This window comes from Silurus aristotelis, assembly GCF_946808225.1.
Source record: "Silurus aristotelis genome assembly, chromosome: 7".
Lineage (NCBI taxonomy): Eukaryota > Metazoa > Chordata > Actinopteri > Siluriformes > Siluridae > Silurus > Silurus aristotelis.
Window position 1 is genome coordinate 2965065 of NC_139580.1, and position 23823 is coordinate 2988887.

Genomic DNA, 23823 nt, shown 5'->3' on the forward strand with positions numbered 1-23823 from the left:
CACTACATTTTCATCACTACATCTACATCACTACATTTTCATCACTACATATACAGTGAGGAAAATAAGTATTTGAACACCCTGCTATTTTGCAAGTTCTCCCAATTAGAAATCATGGAGGGTCTGAAATTGTCATCGTAGGTGCATGTCCACTGTGAGAGACATAATCTAAAAAAAAAATCCAGAAAACACAATATATGATTTTTAAACTATTTATTTGTATGATACAGCTGCTAATAAGTATTTGAACACCTGAGAAAGTCAATGTTAATATTTGGTACAGGAGCCTTTGTTTGCAATTACAGAGGTCAAACGTTTCCTGTAGTTTTTCACCAGGTTTGCACACACTGCAGGAGGAATTTTGGCCCACTCCTCCACACAGATCTTCTCTAGATCAGTCAGGTTTCTGGCCTGTCGCTGAGAAACACGGAGTTTGAGCTCCCTCCAAAGATTCTCTATTGGGTTTAGGTCTGGAGACTGGCTAGGCCATGCCAGAACCTTGATATGCTTCTTACAGAGCCACTCCTTGGTTATCCTGGCTGTGTGCTTCAGGTCATTGTCATGTTGGAAGACCCAGCCTCGACCCATCTTCAATGCTCTAACTGAGGGAAGGAGGTTGTTCCCCAAAATCTCGCAATACATGGCCCCGGTCATCCTTTCCTTAATACAGTGCAGTCGCCCTGTCCCATGTGCAGAAAAACACCCCCAAAGCATGATGCTACCACCCCCATGCTTCACAGTAGGGATGGTGTTCTTGGGATGGTACTTATCATTCTTCTTCCTCCAAACACGTTTAGTGGAATTATGACCCAAAAGTTCTATTTTGGTCTCATCTGACCACATGACTTTCTCCCATGACTCCTCTGGATCATCCAAATGGTCATTGGCAAACTTAAGACGTTCCTGGACATGTGCTGGTTTAAGCAGGGGAACCTTCCGTGCAATGCATGATTTCAAACCATGACGTCTTAGTGTATTACCAACAGTAACCTTGGAAACGGTGGTCCCAGCTCTTTTCAGGTCATTGACCAGCTTCTCCCATGTAGTTCTGGGCTGATTTCTCACCTTCCTTATGATCATTGAGACCCCACGAGGTGAGATCTTGCATGGAGCCCCAGTCCGAGGGAGATTGACAGTCATGTTTAGCTTCTTCCATTTTCTAATGATTGCTCCAACAGTGGACCTTTTTTCACCAAGCTGCTTGGCAATTTCCCTGTAGCCCTTTTCAGCCTTGTGGAGGTGTACAATTTTGTCTCTAGTGTCTTTGGACAGCTCTTTGGTCTTGGCCATGTTAGTAGTTGGATTCTTACTGATTGTATGGGGTGGACAGGTGTCTTTATGCAGCTAACGACCTCAAACAGGTGCATCTAATTTAGGATAATAAATGTAGTGGAGGTGGACATTTTAAAGGCAGACTAACAGGTCTTTGAGGGTCAGAATTCCAGCTGATAGACAGGTGTTCAAATACTTGTTTGCAGCTGTATCATACAAATAAATAGTTTAAAAATCATATATTGTGATTTCTGTTTTATTTTTTTTTTATTATGTCTCTCACAGTGGACATGCACCTACGATGACAAATTCAGACCCCTCCATGATTTCTAAGTGGGAGAACTTGCAAAATAGCAGAGTGTTCAAATACTTATTTTCCTCACTGTACATCACTACATCTACATCACTACATTTTCATCACTACATTTACATCACTACATTTACATCACTACATCTACATCACTACATCACTACATATACATCACTACATCACTACATCTACATCACTACATTTACATCACTACATCTACATCACTACATTTACATCACTACATCTACATCACTACATTTACATCACTACATCTACATCACTACATCACTACATCTACATCACTACATCTACATCACTACATCTACATCACTACATTTACATCACTACATCTACATTACTACATCTACATCACTACATTTACATCACTACATCTACATCACTACATTTACATCACTACATCTACATCACTACATTTACATCACTACATCTACATCACTACATCACTACATCTACATCACTACATCTACATCACTACATCTACATCACTACATTTACATCACTACATCTACATTACTACATCTACATCACTACATCTACATCACTACATTTACATCACTACATCTACATTACTACATCTACATTACTACATCTACATCACTACATTTACATCACTACATCTACATCACTACATTTACATCACTACATCTACATCACTACATTTACATCACTACATCTACATCACTACATCTACATCACTACATCTACATCACTACATTTACATCACTTCATCTACATCACTACACCTACATCACTACATCTACATCACTACATTTACATCACTACACCAACATCACTACATCACTACATCTGCATCACTACATCTACATCACTACATCTACATCACTACACCTACATCACTACACCTACATCACTACATCTACATCACTACATTTACATCACTACATCTACATCACTACATCTACATCACTACATCTACATCACTACATCACTACATCTACATCACTACATTTTCATCACTACATCTACATCACTACATTTACCTCACTACACCAACATCACTACATCTACATCACTACATTTTCATCACTACATTTACATCACTACATTTACATCACTACATCTACATCACTACACCTACATCACTACATCTACATCAATACATTTACATCACTACACCAACATCACCACATCACTACATCTGCATCACTACATCTACATCACTACATCTACATCACTACATCTACATCACTACATCTACATCACTACATTTACATCACTACATCTACATCACTACATCTACATCACTACATTTACATCACTACATCACTACATCTACATCACTACATTTACATCACTACACCAACATCACTACATCACTACATGTACATCACTACATCTACATCACTACACCAACATCGCTACATCACTACACCAACATCACTACATCCCTACATATACATCACTACATCTACATCACTACATTTTTATCACTACATCTACATCACTACATTTACATCACTACATCACTACATATACATCACTACATCACTACATCTACATCACTACATTTTCATCACTACATCTACACGACTACATCTACATCACTACATTTACATCACTACATCTACATCACTACATCACTACATATACATCACTACATCACTACATCTACATCACTACATTTTCATCACTACATCTACATCACTACATCTACATCACTACATTTACATCACTACATCACTACATATACATCACTACATCTACATCACTACATTTTTATCACTACATCTACATCACTACATCTACATCACTACATTTACATCACTACATCTACATCACTACATCACTACATATACATCATTACATCACTACATCTACATCACTACATTTACATCACTACATCTACATCACTACATCACTACATCTACATCACTACATCTACATCACTACATTTACATCACTACATCTACATCACTACATTTACATCACTACACCAACATCACTACATCTACATCACTACATTTTCATTACTACATTTACATCACTACATTTACCTCACTACACCAACATCACTACATCTACATCATTACATCTACATCACTACACCAACATCACTACATCACTACGTCTACATCACTACATCACTACACCAACATCACTACATCTACATCACTACATCTACATCACTACACCAACATCACTACATCTACATCACTAAACTTTCATCAATACATTTACATCACTACATCTACATCACTACATTTACCTCACTACACCAACATCACTACATCCACATCACTACACCAACATCACTACATCACTACGTCTACATCACTACATCTCTACATCTACATCACTTTTACAAGAAAACAGACAAGTTAATATATGAAAAAATCTGGTGCCACAAAGCAGCACTGTGTTCGGTACTTAATGATCAACTGCATTGTGCACATACTTTCTTTTAAAAACATCGTTCCTTTTTTTTTTTTTTTTTTTTACCATATTTACACTATTTATTTATCTATTTATTTATTCATTCATTCATTCATTCACTATTTATTTATTTATTTATTTATTTATTTATTCATTTACTATTTATTTATTTATTTATTTATTTATTTATTTATTTATTTATTTATTTATTTACTTATTTATTCGTTTGTTTGTTAATTTTTTTTAATTTTTTTATTACTTTTTTCTTTATTTTATTTGTCCATCTTTCTTTCTTTTTCTATTGTTTCTTTCTATTCTTTCTTTCTTTCTTTCTTTCTTTCTTTCTTTCTTTCTTTCTTTCTTTCTTTCTTTTTTTTTCTTTCTTTCTTTCTTTCTTTCTTTCTTTCTTTCTTTCTTTCTTTCTTTCTTTCTTTCTTTCTTTCTTTCTTTCTTTCTCTTCCTCCTTCCTGCTTTTCTCAGTTTTACTGGTGTGGCTTTGGGTGAAATTTAGAAGTAGAAGGTTTTCTTCCTTTGTTGTGTTGCATTACAGGAAAAAAAAAGTTGTACAACGCTGTACACTTGAAATCAGAGTGCATTGTGGGTATAGACAAGTGAGCGAAAGTGGAAAGCGTTAAAAATGGAATGCACTGTGTAGGAGACGGAGTGATTTTGGACGCAGCTTCTCACATTTTTTTTATTAGTCTTTCCTTCTGCTTTGGCGGTGCTGGGATGTGAACTCACGACCTTCTGATCACCTTCAGACCTTCATTACTGTTTCCATAGTAACAGATCTGAACCGAGTGTAAGCGATGATGTGCTGAGATCTTTAGGGGATGATGGTTTGACCTGCATGGACGGAGTCTCCAGTGTGAGGGGGGTAGCTGCAGCAGGACAGTGGAGTTTTTTACCAGAGCTGAGATGAAAGAAGCCACATGCCGTTTGAGTCATTCATCTTTACACACACTGTACCATGGTGGAGACAGGAGATGAGTTCAGTGTAAGAACAAGTCCCACATTCACAACTTTCATTCAATAAAACTCTCTCTCTCTCTCTCTCTCTCTCTCTCTCTCTCTCTCTCTCTCTCTCTCTTTCTTTCTTTCTTTCTTTCTTTCTTTCTTTCTTTCTTTCTTTCTTTCTTGCTTTCTTTCTTTCTTTCTCTCTCTCTCTCTCTCTCTCACACACACACACACACACACACACACACACACACACACACACACACACACACACACACTATATACACCCTCCTCCAGAGACGACTCAGGACCTGTGGCTTGAGGAGATAAAAGTAGAGAGAGAAAAAGAGAAAGAACAAAGAGAGTAAATTCTTTCAACAGAAAAAAGCAAGAAGATTCCTTCAGAAGTTCTTCACAAAAGGTGCTTATCATGTCCATCTCCACAGCGCTGCTGTCCCTCATCCTGCTAAGTCTTCTCTTTTCCACAGGTATGACCTCCACAGTGTTCTGCTCCATCAACAACACCATCATCACCTTCCTACCTTCATCATTTATTTTACCATCACCTTCTCAATCACCATCATCTTCACATGACAATCACCTCCAACACCACTTTCTCCATTATGTGTGTTTATCCCTGATGATGAAGCCTGGAGCAGCTGTGGTGAAGAAAAAAAACTCCATTAGATGAACGAGGAAGAAACCGTGAGAGGAACCAGACAAGACTGTGATTATAAAACCTATAGCATACAGAACACTGGAGCGTGAGGAGCACCATGAGCACTGGAGCGTGAGGAGCACCATGAGCACTGGAGCGTGAGGAGCACCATGAGCACTGGAGCGTGTGGTCATGAGTGATGTTCTTCCTGCAGTCGTTTATAAACCTATTCTCAAAGTTTAGGAGATAAATGTGATGAATTAAAGCCAAAGACATCACAGCTTTTAGACCATGAGCTTCATTTCACACTTTTCCTTCATAATATATATATATATGCTCTCAAACATGACACATTTCTCTTTCTTTCTTTCTTTCTTTCTTTCTTTCTTTCTTTCTTTCTTTCTTTCTTTCTTTTATTTTGTCTTTTTAATTTTTTTTAATTCTTTTTTTCTTTCTTTCTTCTATTTTTTTGTCTATTTTATTTTTCTTTCTTTCTTTCTTTCTTTCTTTCTTTCTTTCTTTCTTTCTTTCTTTCTTTCTTTTGTCTATTTTCTTTTTCTTTCTTTCTTTCTTTCTTTCTTTCTTTCTTTCTTTCTTTCTTTCTTTCTTTCTTTCTTTCTTTCTTCTATTATTTTGTCTATTTTATTTTTCTTTCTTTCTTTCTTTCTTTCTTTCTTTCTTTCTTTCTTTCTTTCTTTCTTTCTTTCTTCTATTATTTTGTCTATTTTATTTTTCTTTCTTTCTTTCTTTCTTTCTTTCTTTCTTTCTTTCTTTCTTTCTTTCTTTCTTTCTTTCTTTCTTCTATTATTTTGTCTATTTTATTTTTCTTTCTTTCTTTCTTTCTTTCTTTCTTTCTTTCTTTCTTTCTTTCTTTCTTTCTTCTATTATTTTGTCTATTTTATTTTTCTTTCTTTTTTTCTTTCTTTCTTTCTTTCTTTCTTTCTTTCTTTCTTTCTTTCTTTCTTTCTTTCTTTCTTCTATTATTTTTTCTATTTTATTTTACTTTCTTTCTTTCTTTTTTCCCTTTATTTAATGATTTTGATTATAAATCTTTACAACTCACACAGCAGGTGTATAAAACAATATTAAAACGTAACACTGATGTAATATTTATTTCCACGTGATATTTAGTTTTTCCATACGATTAGATTTCGCGCACGTGATTCAGTTCGTCTGTTTGTCTCCTGTAAGACCTTCTCCACACTGGCTGCTTGTTGGTGATGAGGACATGACGAAATGTCCAGTGTGACTGCAATGTGGTGGGTGAAAAGAGCAGGACCGGAAACAAAGACCACTTGTGTACACAATAAAACTATTTGTTCAGCTCTCCAGAATGAATTAGAAGCCATTCATCATCATCAGTTTCCTCCATCTCCTCAGGGAATGATGGTGTCTATCCTTGGAGAATTGGGGAATCCCTCCCAATTGAATCACGAATTTTCATACCTATGTTTAGATATTGAATTATTATTATTATTATTATAAGGTTAAAAACAGTTTCATCATGTCTCCAGTAAGTTGAGAAATGGGTGTATTCTTTATGCCACCTCTGGGTGGTGCTCTTGGCATACTCGGGATGAAACACAATAGATGCAGATGCAGATGTCCTACACAAATGTGTGCCTTCAACAGTTTGAGAAGTACCACATATGGGTGGAAAAGTCAAGTTTACCAGTATTTTTGCAGCCCAACTTAATTAATCTAGAGTTTCGTATTAATTGTTCTAATTACATAGCGTTGAGGAATCTACCGAGGAAGGAGACATCAGTTTCAGGAATACAGTATTGGGAAGCACCTGGTTTCTTATAACGTTGTTAGCTAAAGTAACCTAGCAAGCCTAGCTAGCTGACTAGCATTTAACAAAACTCCAGCTAGTTCCCATGTAACAGCGTAAATATATTTTAGAATCTAATTTGCATTTCTTCATCTCACCCACTGTTTTTCCAGAAGGTGTTTACTGGCCATCACGGGGTTTCAGTGTCTTTAGCACAGCATATAACAGTGTGTGTGTGTTTAAGCACCATGCCATTGTCATCGTCATCATCATCATCATCTCGTTCTCTGTGTGTTTCTCAGTGGTGTGTCTCAACTGTTACGAGTGCGAGTATCCGAACAATCCAATCACATGCGTGAAGCTCACTAAGAAATGTGCTGCAGGTGAGCGCTGCCTTTACAGCACCTCCATGACCAAAATAGGTGAGAACACACACGCACACACACACACACACACACAGCCTGGGGAAACTGAAACTCACTTGCTGGGATCAACTGGTCAGGGCCGGGTCTAGGATTGATGTTTAAAGAAAGTGTGGAGAGTTCAGTCTGGTTCTAGCTGGTCAGGTTTGAGAGTGTGGTTGTAGTAAGTCAGGTTGATATCTCTCAGGTTTGATAGTCTGCTTCTACCTGGTCAGAGGTTTGATAGTCTGGTTCTTGCTTGTCAGAGGTTTCATAGTCTGGTTCTTGCTGGTCAGAGGTTTGATAGTCTGGTTCTTGCTGATCAGAGGTTTGATAGTCTGGTTCCTGCTGGTCAGAGGTTTCATAGTCTGGTTCTTGCTTGTCAGAGGTTTTATAGTCTGGTTCTTCCTGGTCAGAGGTTTGATAGTCTGGTTCTTGCTGGTCAGAGGTTTCATAGTCTGGTTCTTGTTGGTCAGAGGTTTGATAGTCTTGTTCTAGCTGGTCAGGGGTTTGATATTCTGGTGCTAGCTGGTCAGGTTTTATAGTCTGGTTGAAACATTGGTTTTATCTGGCACCCAAACTAGCCAACCTGGTAGACCAGCCTGGTGAACACTAACCCAAGCTAAAGCAGGTGGTGTTTCTGTAAATGCTAGTCTGCTAGCTGTTTGTACACAAAACACTGTTGGTTACAGTGAAGGTATACAATAAAACAAAACTGAACTTGCTGGTTGTTTTCTCCTCAGGCTCCAAAGTTGCTGTGTTGAAAATGAAGAGATGTGCCACAGCGTCTATGTGTGATGTCACAAAAAAAAAAATATCGAAGGATTCATCTTTAGACACACCACACACTGCTGTGACACTAACATGTGTAATGCTGCAGTCCCGCTGGGAACCCCCTACTGGACCAGGACAGTACTGAGCCTTGTTGGCATGTCACTCACCATCCTGCTGGCATCAGCATGAAACCACACCCACGCTCACACTTACTACATAAATATTTACTGTCCAAATGATTAGTACACCTGCTTGTTTATGCATATATCAGCCAATAACGTGGTGGCAGCAGCACAAGGCATGCAATCTGGCCTCATTTTGCTTTTAAGAACAATGCATTTCCAACCACAGAATTGTCACTCAATGTTTTTTGTTTTTCACACCAATCTGTGTAAAATCTAGGGACTGTTGTGTAAAAAAAACAGAGCAAGAGATCAGCAGATTCTACTCAAAAACTCAAACCAACCCATCTAGCACCAATCTTACAGTTAAAGACTCATATAAGATGTAAAAATTACTTAAAGATCTCCATCTTCAAGATCTTGCTGTAACTGTTCAGCTAATAAGTGCATGAATGAGCAGATGTGTAGGTGTTCCTAATGCACACTATATGGGTAAACGTCAGGTACTGGTGAGGAGACCTGGGGTGCAGTCAACGTTCAAATTCATCCCAATAGGGTTGGAGCACTGTAGCAGGAGATCTTCCACATCTTACAAACCATGAAAAGCAGGTCTTCATGTAGCTGGATTTGTGCACAGGGGCATTGTCATGCTGGGACATGTTTGGGTCTCCTAGTTCAAGTGAAGGGAAAATTTCCAGCTACTGTATCCAAAGACGTCCTGCATAATTGGTTGGCTCCAACTTTGTAAGTTTTGAGAAGAAACCTACAGCTGGGAAAGTCAGGTGTCGCAGTACTTGTATCTATATAGTGTACAAATCCTTTTGAACTCACAACCTTTTGATCAGAAGTCTAACATCATAACCACTTAACCACTGCTTCCCATTACAAGAACATGTGAGTGTTGCCCTCTACAGGTTACCAATGAGGAGGAAATGTCCATGTTCTGGCAACTGTTACTAAGAAAAAGACTCAGTGGCTAAATGATAATACTTCTGATGTTGTTAGATGATCTAATCGCCTGTACCTCGTAAATAAAAACGGCCATTAGATCGTTTCACTTCTTTATTACGGCCTGGGGGTTTTTCTTTGCATTTATTAAAAGCATACAGAAGACACATGCACACACATACAGCTATTTATACTGGATTGTCTAACCATCGCGGCTGTGCACAAGCGTTGATATATCGGTGTGTACACACCCAGCAGAGAGAGGAAGGAAATTACAGTGTGAGGAGACGGAGAGAGGAGGGAGAAACGAGCGAGGGGCAGGAGGAGGAGGAGGTTTTCCTCTCGTGTGGTGGACAATCGCACTTCTCTATTTTTACAGGAAACCTGCGCGTGGTCTTGCTTCAGAAAACCGCAACGTGCAAAACACTCGGTGTGTTGAAACAGAGCCGGAGATGAACTACACAGACGCCTTTATCCAGGGTGACTTACATCTTTCTCATTCACACAACGGAGCAGCTATGGGGTTAAGGGCCATGCTCAGGGGCCCAGCACTGGCAGCTTGGTGTGGTTGGGATTTAAACTCACAACCTGATCCAAAGTCCAACACTCCCACCTACGAAGAAACGTTCTTAAATGCAGGGATTCACACTCACGTGCCAATAAAAACAAATATATAAAATCGTACAAAAATAGAAATGATTGATTCTGCGCTCTGTTTGATTTGCGTCCAATCGTATGCTCTGAAGATGACGTTCATCTCGCTCTGAGAACGTGACTGGAAGGGACAGATCGCTCTCGGATAGCGGCAAGGGTGCATCAACTGTACAGCTTACTGTGTGTGTGTGTGTGTGTGTGTGTGTGTACACACTTAAAAATTCCCCTCCAGTATCTTCAGCTTGTATGTTGCTGTTACAAAGCAATGGAGCATGTTAATGCTTTTAAGGCACACGTGTGTATGTGTGTGTATGTGTGTTCTCTACCTGCATATAAAATCTAATACCGATACGGCACATGGTATGAGCTGTGGCTCAAATTCTGAAATGCGACACCTTGCACCATTGTGTACGGAAGGCCGTGTGTGTGTGTGTGTGTGTGTGTAAAACCCTGACTGCCCTGTTGGCCCTATGAGCACACAGGGTGGTTTGAAGCTCCAGAAATAGCTGGTTTGAGATCTAGCTCCTAGCCTGAGTGTGTGGTTTTCGAGGTGTGAATATTAGTCATGGCGAACTGCTGGCTCGCTCCGTCGCCATGACGACACACAGCTGCACGTTGGTTTCGTTCTCAGGAGGGAAAAAAAAAAAAAAAAAAAAAGGACAGACAGACGTCTTGGCATGATTGGCGCAAAAAATCGCTCTGTAGCAGTGGCCGCGTGGCGTCAAGCTAAAGATCAATTTGAATTACGAGCTCGGTCGAGTTTGTGAATGGATGGCTCTACCTACATTGAGCCCCACCCCTTATTTCTAGCGCGTGTGTGCGCGTGTGTAGCTAAGCGTGTGCAGATAAACGAGCCTCACTGTTGTGAATGAAGACACTTTCACGCTAGCTAGATTGTAACTTCAGTCATGCGTGGTGTTGCCTAGCAGCAGTAATCTCACGTCATAGGCACAACGTTATGAGTTTTGTTAAAAAAAAAAAAAAAAAAAAACCTTTTAGAAGAAAAAAAAACATTTATACGGGGAGCGTGAATTCTGATTTAGCGTGACCAATTACTATTAGCGATTTTAAACTGTTCCTTTAAAATACAGAAGTGCAAACCAAAAAAAAAAAAAAAAGAAGTGTGTGTGTGTGTGTGTGGTGTATATATACAAAACTGTGTGTGTGTTTATTTGAGCGCTTTAACGACAGACGAGTAGGCGATGTGGATCTCGGCGTCGCTCGGACACGTGGAGGAGAATTCCTCACGCGAGTATGCAGCATCCAGGTATCGCCATAGCGACACAAGTGAACGAGGGATGGAGAAATCCCGAAACTTCTGACATACCACCTGAAAGACGGAGAGAGAAAGCGTTAGCGACGTTAACTCTATTAGACGGGTGTGTGTGTATGTGTGTGGTAGCTTGGGTAGCTGCGATGCATCACCTTTACGATGTGTAACTTGGGCAGAAGGTTGCAGTCGGCCAGTGTGAGTTCCTGTCCGTCCAGGAAGGGGCGGGTTGAGGTGGTGACCTCATCGGCACTGTTTTCATCAATCTCGTCTGGAAGAGGAGAGCTGAGGTAATCGTCCAGCTTCTTCAGAGCCTTCAGCAGACCTTTCTCCAGGTCTACACACACACACACACACGATCAGTTTTTCATTGAATTTTTTTTATCAAGATCATGATCATCATCAGAGTAGGACTCACTGTCATTCATGCCAGGGTTAGAGTTCTTGATGTAGGCAGAGAATTTGGAGAAGACGTCCATGCCAGCGGTGTTTGATTCTGGGTTACGAGCAGCCAGGCGAGGATACCTGCAGGGTGTGCGTTGGGCAGCAACCAAAAAAAGACCAACAAAGGTTAGGAAGAGTGGCAGATCAACTGTCAATCATCCATCAAACAACCCATTCATCCATAAAACCATTTACCCATCCATCCATCAAACCACTTACCCATCCATACATCCATCCATCCATCCATCCATCCATCCATCCATAAAACCACTTACCCATCCATCCATCTATCTTACTTATCCATTCTTCCATCAAAATGACTGATCTATCCATTCATCAAACCACTTATCCATCTCTGTTCATCCATTTACCCATCCAATGCTAATCAATCATTTCAGTCATCCAACATACTGTACCACCTACCCAAACCACATTCCCACCCATCCAACAACATACCCATCTATCCATCCATTTACCTATCCAACTAATGGGTATATAATAATCGATCGATCCAGCCATCTTACCTCTACATTCATCCATCAAACCTCGTACCAATCTATCCATCCATTTAATTTACCCATCCATTCATTACTCAAACCACCTACACATCCAACATCCATCCATTTATTTATTCATTCAGTTCTTCATCCATCCATCCATCTGCAACTGCATCATCTCTAAATGTATCCCTCCCCAAGTCTCCATCCACCCAATAATCCTCTACTCAGTCATTCATCCATTATCCACTGTTACTAGATTCCCCAATCACCTATTTACAAAAAAACATCCATTCATCTCTCCATTCTCCACCAGACCACTGGTATTAATGGAAAAAGCTGTTAATGATGAAGTACGAATTGAATAAAGAAATGTAAAGATGGACAGATGGACTAATAAATCATGTTTCTCTCCTGGTACTGCTCACAGAGACACAAACACGAGTGGGGGGAAAAAAAAGTAACGCACAGATTAAAAAAAAGAAAAAAAGTAAATGGAGAGAAAGTGTACTTAGGAGGGCAGAGGTGATCCTCCAGAAACTCCTCGATCTTGTTGGTGTCCGTTTTCACTTCCCGTCCGTAGAGCAGAAATGGAGGCTGGGCTCCTGGAGCAAGGTCCTTCAGGACGTCCGGCTTCCTGAAGTTTATTTACACATTTCATTCTTTTAATACAGAGCTCAAGACGCTGTACAGACGTGTGTGTGTGTGTGTGTGTGTGTGTGTGTGTGTGTGTGTGTGTGTGTGTGTGTGTGTGTGTGTGTGTTTATAAAAAACAACTGAAATGTGAAAGGAAGGTGTATAAACAGAATACATTCTGTGTAAAGTGAAAGCAGAAGTCAAGCAAGTGATAAAACACACACACACACACACACACACACACACACACACACACACACACACACACCTCTTCATGTCGACGGTAGTCACATTGAAAGTCACTCCTTTAAGCCATAGCACCATGAAGAGCCTCTGAGAGAAAGGACAATTCCCAATGCTCTGTCCATCACTGCCCGCCTACACACACACACACACACACACACTTTTAACTCAGGTCACTGAAATCACACTTGACCGTTTTGTTGATCTGAGAAAGCAAAATGTAATACAACAGTATTATATATATATATATATATATATATATATATATATATATATATATATATATATATATATATATATATATATATATATATATATATATTATATACACACACACACACACACACACACACACACACACACACACACACACACACACACACACACACAACTTTTAACGGAAGAGTCCTATCTGTTCTTTTTCACTTCTCCACTCTCTCTCCATAATGTCCCAGTATAACAATGGGGAATCTGATACAGAGCAGAATAAACATCCTTATTTCCTCACAGCGTTGCTGCTGAACAGATGGTCGGTGTGTTAGCCTTTATACACTCACTTTGTTTTGTCTGTGTGTGTGTGTGTGTGTTTTGTTGGTATAATGTTTGCATTATGTTCCTTGATGCTATCAGCTTTATTTTCCAGCTATTTATGGCACAGTGCTGATTAGCATCTAGCGAAAACTTTTACTCTTCATTTATTTAATGTCTTATTCTGAGGTAAACTACTGAGAACAACTCGCTGTCGGTCAGATTCTTTATGACGACACGCAGGCTAGTTAAGTAGGTAACTTGCTAATTAACTAGCATTTTAAACAAGTCTGCCATCTCGTTGGTTATATATTTTTCATCTTTTCTTGCTAAGTACGAGGTCACTATTCTTCCGAACAACCGAGCAGTGGTCACTCTCGTTTTCAACAACCAATTACTGGTCAATATTGTTCTCAACAACCAATCATTGATCACTGACGCCCTCAACAACTAATCACTAGTTAATATTGTTCTCAACAACCAACCACTGGTCAATACTGCACAAACAAAAAAAAAAATTACTGATTAATATTAGATTAGATTTAACTTTTTTATTGTGCAGGGTACATGTACTGAGCCAATGAAATGCAGTGAGCATCTAACCACAAGTGCATAAGTGCTCATTTACAATAAATAACAGTAAATAAATAGGGTATGAGGTGCATATGTACAGGGATGAGGGGGTGAGGGGGTACAGAAGGTGCAGTGGGTAATAATATATGGTATATATTTTATATATAACCAATATACTGTGGGAAAATTATGCATAGAAGGGCATGTCAGGAGATAATATACTCAAAAGTTATGTACAAGTATGACTGTATGTATGATACAGTATAAATATGGCGCAAAAATGCGTAGTGGAACCAATATTGTTCTCAACAACCAATTACAGGTCTGCATTGTTCCAAACAACCAATCACTGGTTAGCATTTTGCATCAACCAATCACAACCATTGTTCTCAATATCTGGTCAAATGCTGACAGAAATGAGAACGTATTGTAAAAAAACGTTTTCAGAACCACGAACACAGCTTGCTTTCTATACAAACTTAACAATGTCATTTCCTGTTCTGATCGAACGCTTTCAGTCGCACAGGTTTCAGAACACGATCCGAATCCAAGTCCCACAGAGCCTTCCAGCCACCATTTTCAACACGCCAAGGTACCTTCTTTTTTACAAAAAGAGTAGACACTTCTCTGACATTGACACGACCTTGGATGGCTCTTAGTGTGCGCAAGCATCTGTACTATCCTGTAATGAAATAATGTACGCTTGAAGAGGTCTTTAGGTGGACGGGATGGCATCGAATCGACAAGGCCTGAGTGCGGAAACAGGGGGAGAAGCGAAAGAGGCCGGGCGTTGAACAATACCTGCTTTCATAGCGAAGGGAAAGGAGGACAAAAACACACACTTTCCTCCTTCCACACAATGGCCGCTTTATTTAGGTGCCTCTTTACCTCAAGCCTGGGAAACCACACAGTTCCTTGGGACTTGAAATCACTTTCCTCCACCTCCTCCCTTTCTTTCTCTCACTTTTTCTCTTGTGAGAAAAAGGAGGGACAACGCCCCTCTTTTTGGATGAAGATTTTATTTTTATAGCTATAAATCTACACAGAAATACCACACATTCAAGTTATGGGATACAAAATGGCGGCGTCCGTTAGAAAGAAAAAATCCGTTAAAAAATTGTTTTTTTCAAATTCAAACTTTTTTTGTCGTTGAAGGATGTGAAAAGGCCGCGTCTCAACAACCCGCGCGCTCCCTACATTAGTGCACTACGCGTCGCTGTGACCCTAACGCACATCTAGGGCACTCGATGTTCCCCAGGTGGCTATTTGGGACGCAGTTAGACACCTTGCACTAAACGGTCTAAAGCATTAGCGTGGATCAGGTGGATTTATTTATATATTTATTCTGCTTTTAATAAAAGGGAAAAAAAAAAACATTTTCTGACACAATATTTCATTATCAGGCCTCAAATGATCAAATACACGTTCGAAATAAAATTAGAGTGTAAAAACTAGGCTGTGAAAATATTATAATGTTTGTAATGGATATTATGAGACTATAGAGATGCCTCCCTGGTATAAAATATAACTCTTTTAGGATAAAAAAAAAAAAAACCCAAACACTCAGAATTATAACAATCATACTTTAACTTTTCTCCATCATCCGCCAACTCACCTTCACAAAGAGCTCAATCTCCGGTTGGTTTCCTTCACTCATTTTCTCTTCACTTTAATCCTTTACGCACAAAATGTCAAAATCAGGATTCTGTAAATTACTTTTTTTTAATGAAAAAAAGTTTTTGGGTGAAAATGCGCGTCACGGATCCGCTCCGAGCTGCACTTCCGGTCGGAATAACGTTACAGAATTCGGCTCGAATTTCCCAGGAACCGTTCGGATGTCCACCTGAGCATCCAGCTGGAGATCCTCTCTGAGAATATCACACTTTATATCTCACACTTCTGTGTTTCTTTTCTGAGACTCATGGACGCCAGCCCACTTCCACACTTCCTCTCAGCGCTCAGCTCAGCTCAGCTTAGCTCCGTCTCCCCGGGTAACCGCAAAGCAGATTAGCCGGAAGAGACGCTCGCTTCCGTTAACACGTGCGCGCGTCCGCCATCTTGGAAAGGTCCGCGTTTCACTTCCACAGTTGTGTTTCTTGTACAGTTGTAGGACACCCACAGTGGGAGGTTCGTGTGGCGTATACAGTGAATAAAGTGTGGTTTTGGACACGCCCACTATGGACTGATGTGAATAGGACGTGAATTGGGACATGCCCCCACAGTGGACTGATATGAATAGAACATGGATTGAGACATGCCCTCACAGTGGACGGATGTGAATAGGACATGGATTGGGACTTACCCACAGTGGCCTTATGTGAATTGGGACATGCCCCCACAGTGGACTGATGTGAATAGGACATGGATTGGGACTTACCCACAATGGCCTTATGCGAATAGGATGTGAATTGGGACATGCCCCCACAGTGTACTGATGTGAATAGGACATGGATTGGGACATACCCACAGTGGCCTTATGTGAATTGGATGTGAATTGGGACAATCCTCACAGTGGACCGCTATTAATAGACATGAATTGTAACATGCCCACAGTGGACTGCTGTGAATAGGATATGGATTGGGACATGTCCACAATGGACTGCAGTGAATAGGACATGATTTGGGACATACCCACAGTGGACTGCAGTGAATAGGACACAGATTGGGACATGTCCACAGTGGATTGATGATGGTGAGTTTGTGGAATATACAGGTGGTTTCAAAAAGATTAGACACTAATGCTGTAACACGTTTGCGATTTCAGAGATTACAGAGATCCGGCGTGAATCGCAGAAGGTTCCAGAAGAACACTGGGTAAGCTGTATTGCTGTTCAAGGGGACTATTTTAAAGGTGATTGTGTGGAAAGCTAGGTAAATAAAGTACTTTCTTGTAAACAGATGATATCACCTTGATACCACCTTGTATAGTGAATGGGATGTGGTTTGGGACACGCCCACAGTGGACTGATGAGGTGTGTGTCTGTGTTTATTTGTATTGCACTTTTAAAAATGGACATTGTCTCAAAGCAGCTTTACACAGATATTGTGGTAAGAAAGAATTAATAAAAATGTTCTTTATAAGTGTAAGCTTGTCTCTAATGAGTGAGCAAGTGGTGACTGTGGTGAAGGAAAAACTCCTTTAGAAAGAAACCTTGAGAGGAACCAGACTCAGGAGGAAACCCATCCTCATCTGGGTGTCACCGAATGATCATTTATTACAGATAAACGATGTTGCGGTGTGCAGTGATGGTGATCAGATGCAAACTGTAGTCCTGAGTCAGTGTAGCAGACTGTTGACATTAACTACAGTCCAATCCATTCTCAAAGCTCCTGTTCTTACTCTGGAATTTCATGGATTCCCAGACCGTAAATAAGAAACATCCCCAACTGCACAAAGTGGCCTCAAATCAAAGAAAAACACCATCCATAGGCAGATCCAAGGAGAGGAGAGGGGCAGGAGCACTGAGGTCCACTGGTACCTCAGGAGCATGTTTAACTTGCCCAAGAGAGAGAAAGAGAGAGAGAGAGAGAGAGAGAGAGATTACCGATAAAAGGCTTGACTAAATAAATATGTTTTCAGCCTCGACTTAAACACTGAGACTGTGTCTGAGTACTAAAGACTAATTGGAAGGTTGTTCCATAACTGTGGGGTTTTATAAATAAAAGATCCGCCCCTTGCTGTAGTCAATTATTTGAGGTACCAACAAACAGTCAAGTCAAGTCAAGTGTATTTCTATTGCTGGTACTGGTACATACTGGTACAGAAGTTCACTCAGATACTGTGGTGTGAGACCGTTAAGTGCTTTATACGTCAGTAGTAGTATTTTATAATCAGTGTGAGATGTAATTGGGAGCAGTGTAGATGATTAAAACAGTAGTGATGTGGTCATATTTCCTAGATCTAGTGAGGACTCTTGCTGCTGCATTCTGAACTAACTGAAGCTTATTTATGCACTTACTCCAACACCCAGACAGTGAAGCATTACAGTAGTCTAATGTAGATGTTACAAAAGCATCAACTAGTTTTTCTGCATCCTGTAACAACATCATATTTCTAATTAAAGCAATATTTCTAAGGTGAAAGAAGGAGATCCTGGTAATTTTATTTAAGTGAGCCTCAAAGGAAAGACTCAGGTCAATAATCACACCAAGGTCTTTGACTGCTGTACACACTGAGACGGAAACACCATCCAGAGATGCTACAAAGAGTTTTGCAGAAGCTCAAGCATCCACTGTCTAATGTCCTTCACACACTCCTCAACATTGTTAAGATGATCTCTCATCTGGCTTTTCTGAAATATACAGCTGTGAATCATCAGCATAGCAATGGAAGCGAATACCATGTTTACGTATAATTTCCCCCCAGAGGCAGCAGATATAAAGAGAAAAGCAGTGGGCCTAAGACAGATCCTTGCGGAACTTTACCTCAGAGAGTGTGGAGAACTCACCATTTACATCCACAAACTGATAGCGATCAGTCAGATAAGACCTGAGCCAGGCGAGAGCATTTTCCAGTCTAGCAAGTAGGAGATTATGATCAATGGTTTCAAAAGCTGCACTAAGATGAGGCAACACAAGAGACAAAAGCCTGATCAGATGGCAATAACAGGTCATTCACTACTTTAACTAGCGCCGTCTCTGTGCTATGATGAGCCCTAAATCCTGACTGATATATTTTGAAATTTTTATTCCAAAGTAGCTGTGAGCAGAACTGCTGTGCTACAACCTTTTCTAGAATCTTGGAAATAAAGTGGAGGTTTGATATTGGACTGTAGTTGGACAGCTGACAGGGTGAAGGTCAGGTTTCTTTTGTAGGGGGTTGATAACTGCCAGTTTGAACCCAGGCATTAGAGTTGCACAAGCTAGTGCACTCTTAGTGCCGGTCCCAAACCCGGACAAATGGGGAGGGAATGAGAAAGTGCAGGAGAGCAAAGGGAGAAAGAGGTGACAAAACAGAATTGGGATCGACAGAGTGATGAGAAAAGTAGGCAGGAGAACAAGGAGATGCGGCAGCAGGTGAAGAGGGATGTGGCGAAAGCCAAGGAAAAGGCATATGAGGAGCTGTAGGAGAAGTTGGAAGGAAGGAGAAAAGGATTCATACCGATTGTCCAGGCAGAGGGACTGAGCTGGGAAGGATGTGCTGCAAGTTAGAGCAATAGAGGATGGAGATGGAAATGTGTTGACTAGTGAGGAGAGTGTGTTGAGAAGATGGAGGGAGTATTTTGAGCAGCTGATGAATGAGGAAAATGAGAGAGAAGGTTGGATGGTGTGGAGATGGTGAAGCAGGAAGTGGATAGGATTAGTAAGAGGTTAAGATGATGAAGAGTGGGAAGTCGGGTGGACCAGATGACATACTTGTAGAAGCATTGAGATGTTTAGGAGAGATGCAGTGGAGTTTTTAACCAGGTTGTTCAACAAGATTTTGGAAGGTGAGAAGATGCCTGAGGAATGGAGAAGGAGTGTGCTGGTACCGATCTTTAACAATAAGGGAGATGTGCAGACCTGCAGTAACTACAGGGGAATAAATCAGTCACACCATGAGGTTATGTGAAAGAGTAGTGGAAGCCAGGCTGAGAGAAAAGGTGACCATCTGTGAGCAACAGTATGGTTTCATGCCGAGGAAGAGCACCACAGACGCATTATTTGCTTTGAGACTGTTGATGCAGAAGATGGAGAATGTTTGGATTAATATGAAGCGTCTGGATTTTTTTTGCTTGATGTTTACATGGATACATCCCATCATTACAGGCCAACCTTGTCTTCAAAATCACTCCAATTATCTATGAAGCCTATATATTGTTTTTGGAGCACCATTCGGAACATCCAGAAGTTCAGTGACCATAACCTGCTGTAAGCTACATCACCACACCGCATTGGGATGGGGCCAGATTATATTACAGCATGGGACATTGCCTTCGCTAATTTACACGCCTCTATAATGTTACACTTAGTAACCCCTGACTGAAGTTCTTGTGAATAGGGTGTGTTTAATGCTCTACGTTCAGCTTCAAGGTCATTGTAATGTACCACACAATAGCATACACAAGGTGGCGCCTTTGACACATATTAATACAATAATTCCAGGATCAGTGTGGAAACAGCAGGTAAGTGTTGATGCAGGGGATTCAAGTGGAGTGTATTAAGTGTGTTATGCAGTGTGTGTAAATGCTGAGTGTGTTCTCTGAGTGTGTAAATGTTGTGTATACTCTGATTGTGTATATGCTGTGTATACTCTGAGTGTGTATATGTTGTGTCTATACTCCGAATGTGTATATGTTGTGTGTATATGTTGTGTGTATGCCCTTTGTGCATATATACTGGATGAACCTGGGTGTGGTTCCTCACAGGGTGTGGTGGAACAGTATAGTATAGGGACACTCTGTTCCCAGTGAGTGTTTTCCGAACTCATAATTTTTTCACATCAATCTTTTCAGTTTTTGCACCTTGCACCCTCCCTGAGTTCCCGTGTCCTCAGATTAACTGACCTGACGCTTCTTTTTTGACCCCATGTGGAATAAATGCTCTGCAGACACACAGCATGACTCAGTCTAAGCGACTCTCCTCGCTCCTAATCCTCTCTTCGCCTGCAATTTTTTTCCCCCTTCTTGGTTCTTTCCATAATTACACGTTCTAACGTAACATGCCAAACCACAGGTCTGTGTATAAGATCTAAGCAGCGAGGGTGAGTCACGCCCCACGCTCAGGAGAAAGCCACACTCTTACACTGTGTGTAAAAACACACCCGAGTACTATGTGTAAAAGCTCACGATTCTGAGCAAAACATGATTTTATTTAATGCAAAACCAACAAACAAACAAAAAATGTTCATTAAAAAAATCTCCTTTTGAACTAGATTTCATTTGACCCCACCCGTTTTCCTGTCAACATACTTTCAGCTAAAATGTCACAAAACTGGTGTTATAAAGGTGACTTTTGTGTCTTTACAAAGCCGTGTGTCTTTATTACACTGTGAATGACATTCATGTCAAAACTGTTTCTAGTGTATTTTCTTTTGAGGAACAAACACAAAAACTCCAAAAACAAAACTCTTTTCTTTGAATATCCAAGCTTGTTTAGAGGTTGGGCTCAGAGCGCAGGGTAACTCCTGAAGAAGGTCTTTCTCAAGGGCCCAAGAGTGGTAGCTTAGAGGTGCTCTTGCCTTGAACCCCCTTGTGATTTGTAACCCTTAGACTTTGAGGTAAGATCTTATTTTGGTTGCCTATTTGGGCACACGGTAAGTCTGTGGTAAAGACTTCAGATTGGATGAGTTCAAGTCCCATTTCTCCCATGCAATTACTACTGGGTCCTCGAGTAACGCTCTGAACCCTCATATAAGTGCTCAGTTAAAAATTTAAGTGGCTCTGGATAAGGGTGTCTGCTATAACCAACTGCCATTAATACACATTGTGGAGAATAATCTTGATGCAGTTCAATCAATACAAGTCGTATGAAACCAAAAACCTCAAATAAACTACAAATTAATACACCAACTAACTTGGACATTTAAAAAAAAAAATTACCTTAACAGCATTAAGGAAAACTCGATCACCACTTTACACTATGATTACTAAGGAAACTTAAAACAATGCTAACAACATAAATGTTTACTTTTAAAAAATCTGTCATTTATTTATAACAGCAGTTTGGTACCACATAAAAAAAATCTAAGTATAAGAGAATGACGTCTTAGCACTATGAGAATAAAGTCAAAATTACGAGAATACAGTGGAACCTCGGAGCTCGCGGCCTCAACGCTCGCGACCTCGCATGCTCGTGACTTTCATTCCGACCGGCGACTCTCATTCAGATCGGCTCGTGAGCAACCGCGAGCTGCTCAAAACGCTAGTTTTAACGTTTCTAATCAAGGTTTATCTCATTAAAATTGTCTAATAATTAAGTGTTATGGAGTAAAATAGTGTTATTTACTCATTTAAATCGATTTCGTATAGTGTTCTTTGGGTTTTTACTGGGTTGGAAGGGGCGTATCAAAAGGTCGCGAAAGGTCGCGAGGACCGAGGTTCCACTGTAAAGGTGTAGAATTCCTGGCACGTCAGTGATACATTTTGTAACCTTAGAGGGTGCTTTTGGTATTTATTCTCATAATTCCGACTTTATTCTCTTATTGCTATGACTTTATTCTCGTAATTTCGATTTTATTCTCGTATTGCTATGACTTTATTTATTTTTTTACGTGCCACTAAAACGCTGTTGTAAGTTTCAGACTTTCTTCTTGTTTTAGAATTTTGTTAGTTACTTGAAAAGTAACCTTCCAATACTTTTGGCATGAACGTCATTCCGTATCAGACTCTCTGAAATGAAATGTAAAAAGTTTCGCTATTGAATTGAGGCCAAAATTTTATCCAGCAATTATTCGAACAATAATATCGAACGAATGAACTTACAGACAGATTGAAAGCAGAAATCCAGGCTAATCAGGATATGTGCACTGTTTCTCAACAGTGAGTTCCTGAATCTAAACAACTTTCTATGAAAACAGGAAGGAAGCTATTGAAGAAAAACTAGTTCAGACCTTGAACCTGGTTGGATCAGTCCTACAATGTAATTACTCGATCTAAATTTCAATTGTTCAATCACGGAGATGTCACACTAACGGATGCACAGAAAGTCTGAAAACAGAATCCACCCACCACCAGAAACTATGTATTACTTTTTTTTGCACATTTATTAGATGTTTTTTATAGGTAATAGTCACAAAAAGAACGCCAATGACCTGATATAACACACACTAGTTTATAGGCCAGGGTGTTAGCTTAGCCTAGTGTAATTAGCTAGTTTTTGGTTTGGTTTGATGTTTTTGTGGAAGTGGTAGCTCAGTTGATAAGTCTCTGGGTTACTTATTGGACAGTCGGGTGTTTAAGCCCCATTATCACCAAGCTGCCTTGAGCAAGGCCCTTAATGTGCTCCAAGGGTACTGTATAATGGAATGTGTGAAGAAAGAATTTCATTGTGCTGAAATGTACGTTACAAATAAAAAGCCTCTTTTCTTCTCTTTTTTTTCAATTTCCAGTTTGGCCAAGCTTTTATAGCTGGGCCCTGGAGCAATATCCTTAAAACTCTACTGCTCATTTGTATAAATGAGATAATTGTAAATTGCTTGGGATAAGAGCATCTGCCAAATATCATGCATGCCAATGTTTTTGGCAGTCAGGTGAGCTACCTTTAAATACAGACTTTTGCAATGTTCATTAATTTGACAGCTAGGCAAGACTAATTTCCTGGTAGTCCTGCGTATGCTCGTCATTCTTTTGTGTGCTAAATGCTAAAATAATAATAAAAAAAACCCCACAACCTCCAGTCCAAAATGCAACACGCACTGCAGTCCATTC

General features: G+C 40.0%; 2 protein-coding genes and 1 long non-coding RNA gene across 3 annotated transcripts in view; 1 reads left to right on the plus strand and 2 right to left on the minus strand.

Moving 5' to 3' along the window:
* The window catches only part of ddah2 (DDAH family member 2, ADMA-independent), a 34487-nt gene extending 18580 nt beyond the window's left edge, over nt 1–15907 (minus strand). The window contains exon 1 of the mRNA XM_083546825.1: nt 15901–15907. The gene's annotated coding sequence lies outside the window, so the exon portion shown is untranslated. The remainder of the gene's footprint in view (nt 1–15900) is intronic.
* LOC310728982 lies at nt 4707–9740 on the plus strand. The gene is made up of 3 exons (XR_014534427.1): nt 4707–5442; nt 7689–7808; nt 8531–9740. It is a non-coding gene; the product is annotated as an uncharacterized lncRNA (long non-coding RNA).
* Nucleotides 9733–16493, minus strand: clic1 (chloride intracellular channel 1). The gene is made up of 6 exons (XM_083546836.1): nt 16092–16493; nt 13401–13510; nt 13008–13133; nt 11974–12080; nt 11711–11892; nt 9733–11615 (listed from the first exon to the last, which is right to left on the minus strand). Exons 1-6 carry the CDS (start codon nt 16131–16133, stop codon nt 11454–11456), a joined length of 729 nt encoding a protein of 242 aa, XP_083402962.1. The 5' UTR covers nt 16134–16493; the 3' UTR covers nt 9733–11453.
* Between the last annotated feature and the right edge of the window lie 7330 nt (nt 16494–23823).

Bases quoted from the DNA above. Each gene is read 5' to 3' on its own strand.
- clic1 (XM_083546836.1), bottom strand. From the start codon at position 16,133: ATGAGTGAAGGAAACCAACCGGAGATTGAGCTCTTTGTGAAG. The intron at 11,893-11,973 runs GTGAGTCCTACT...GTGTGTGTGTAG, and splicing joins TAACCCTGGCATGAATGACA to ACCTGGAGAAAGGTCTGCTG. The intron at 11,616-11,710 runs GTGATGCATCGC...TCCGTCTTTCAG, and splicing joins CCAAGTTACACATCGTAAAG to GTGGTATGTCAGAAGTTTCG.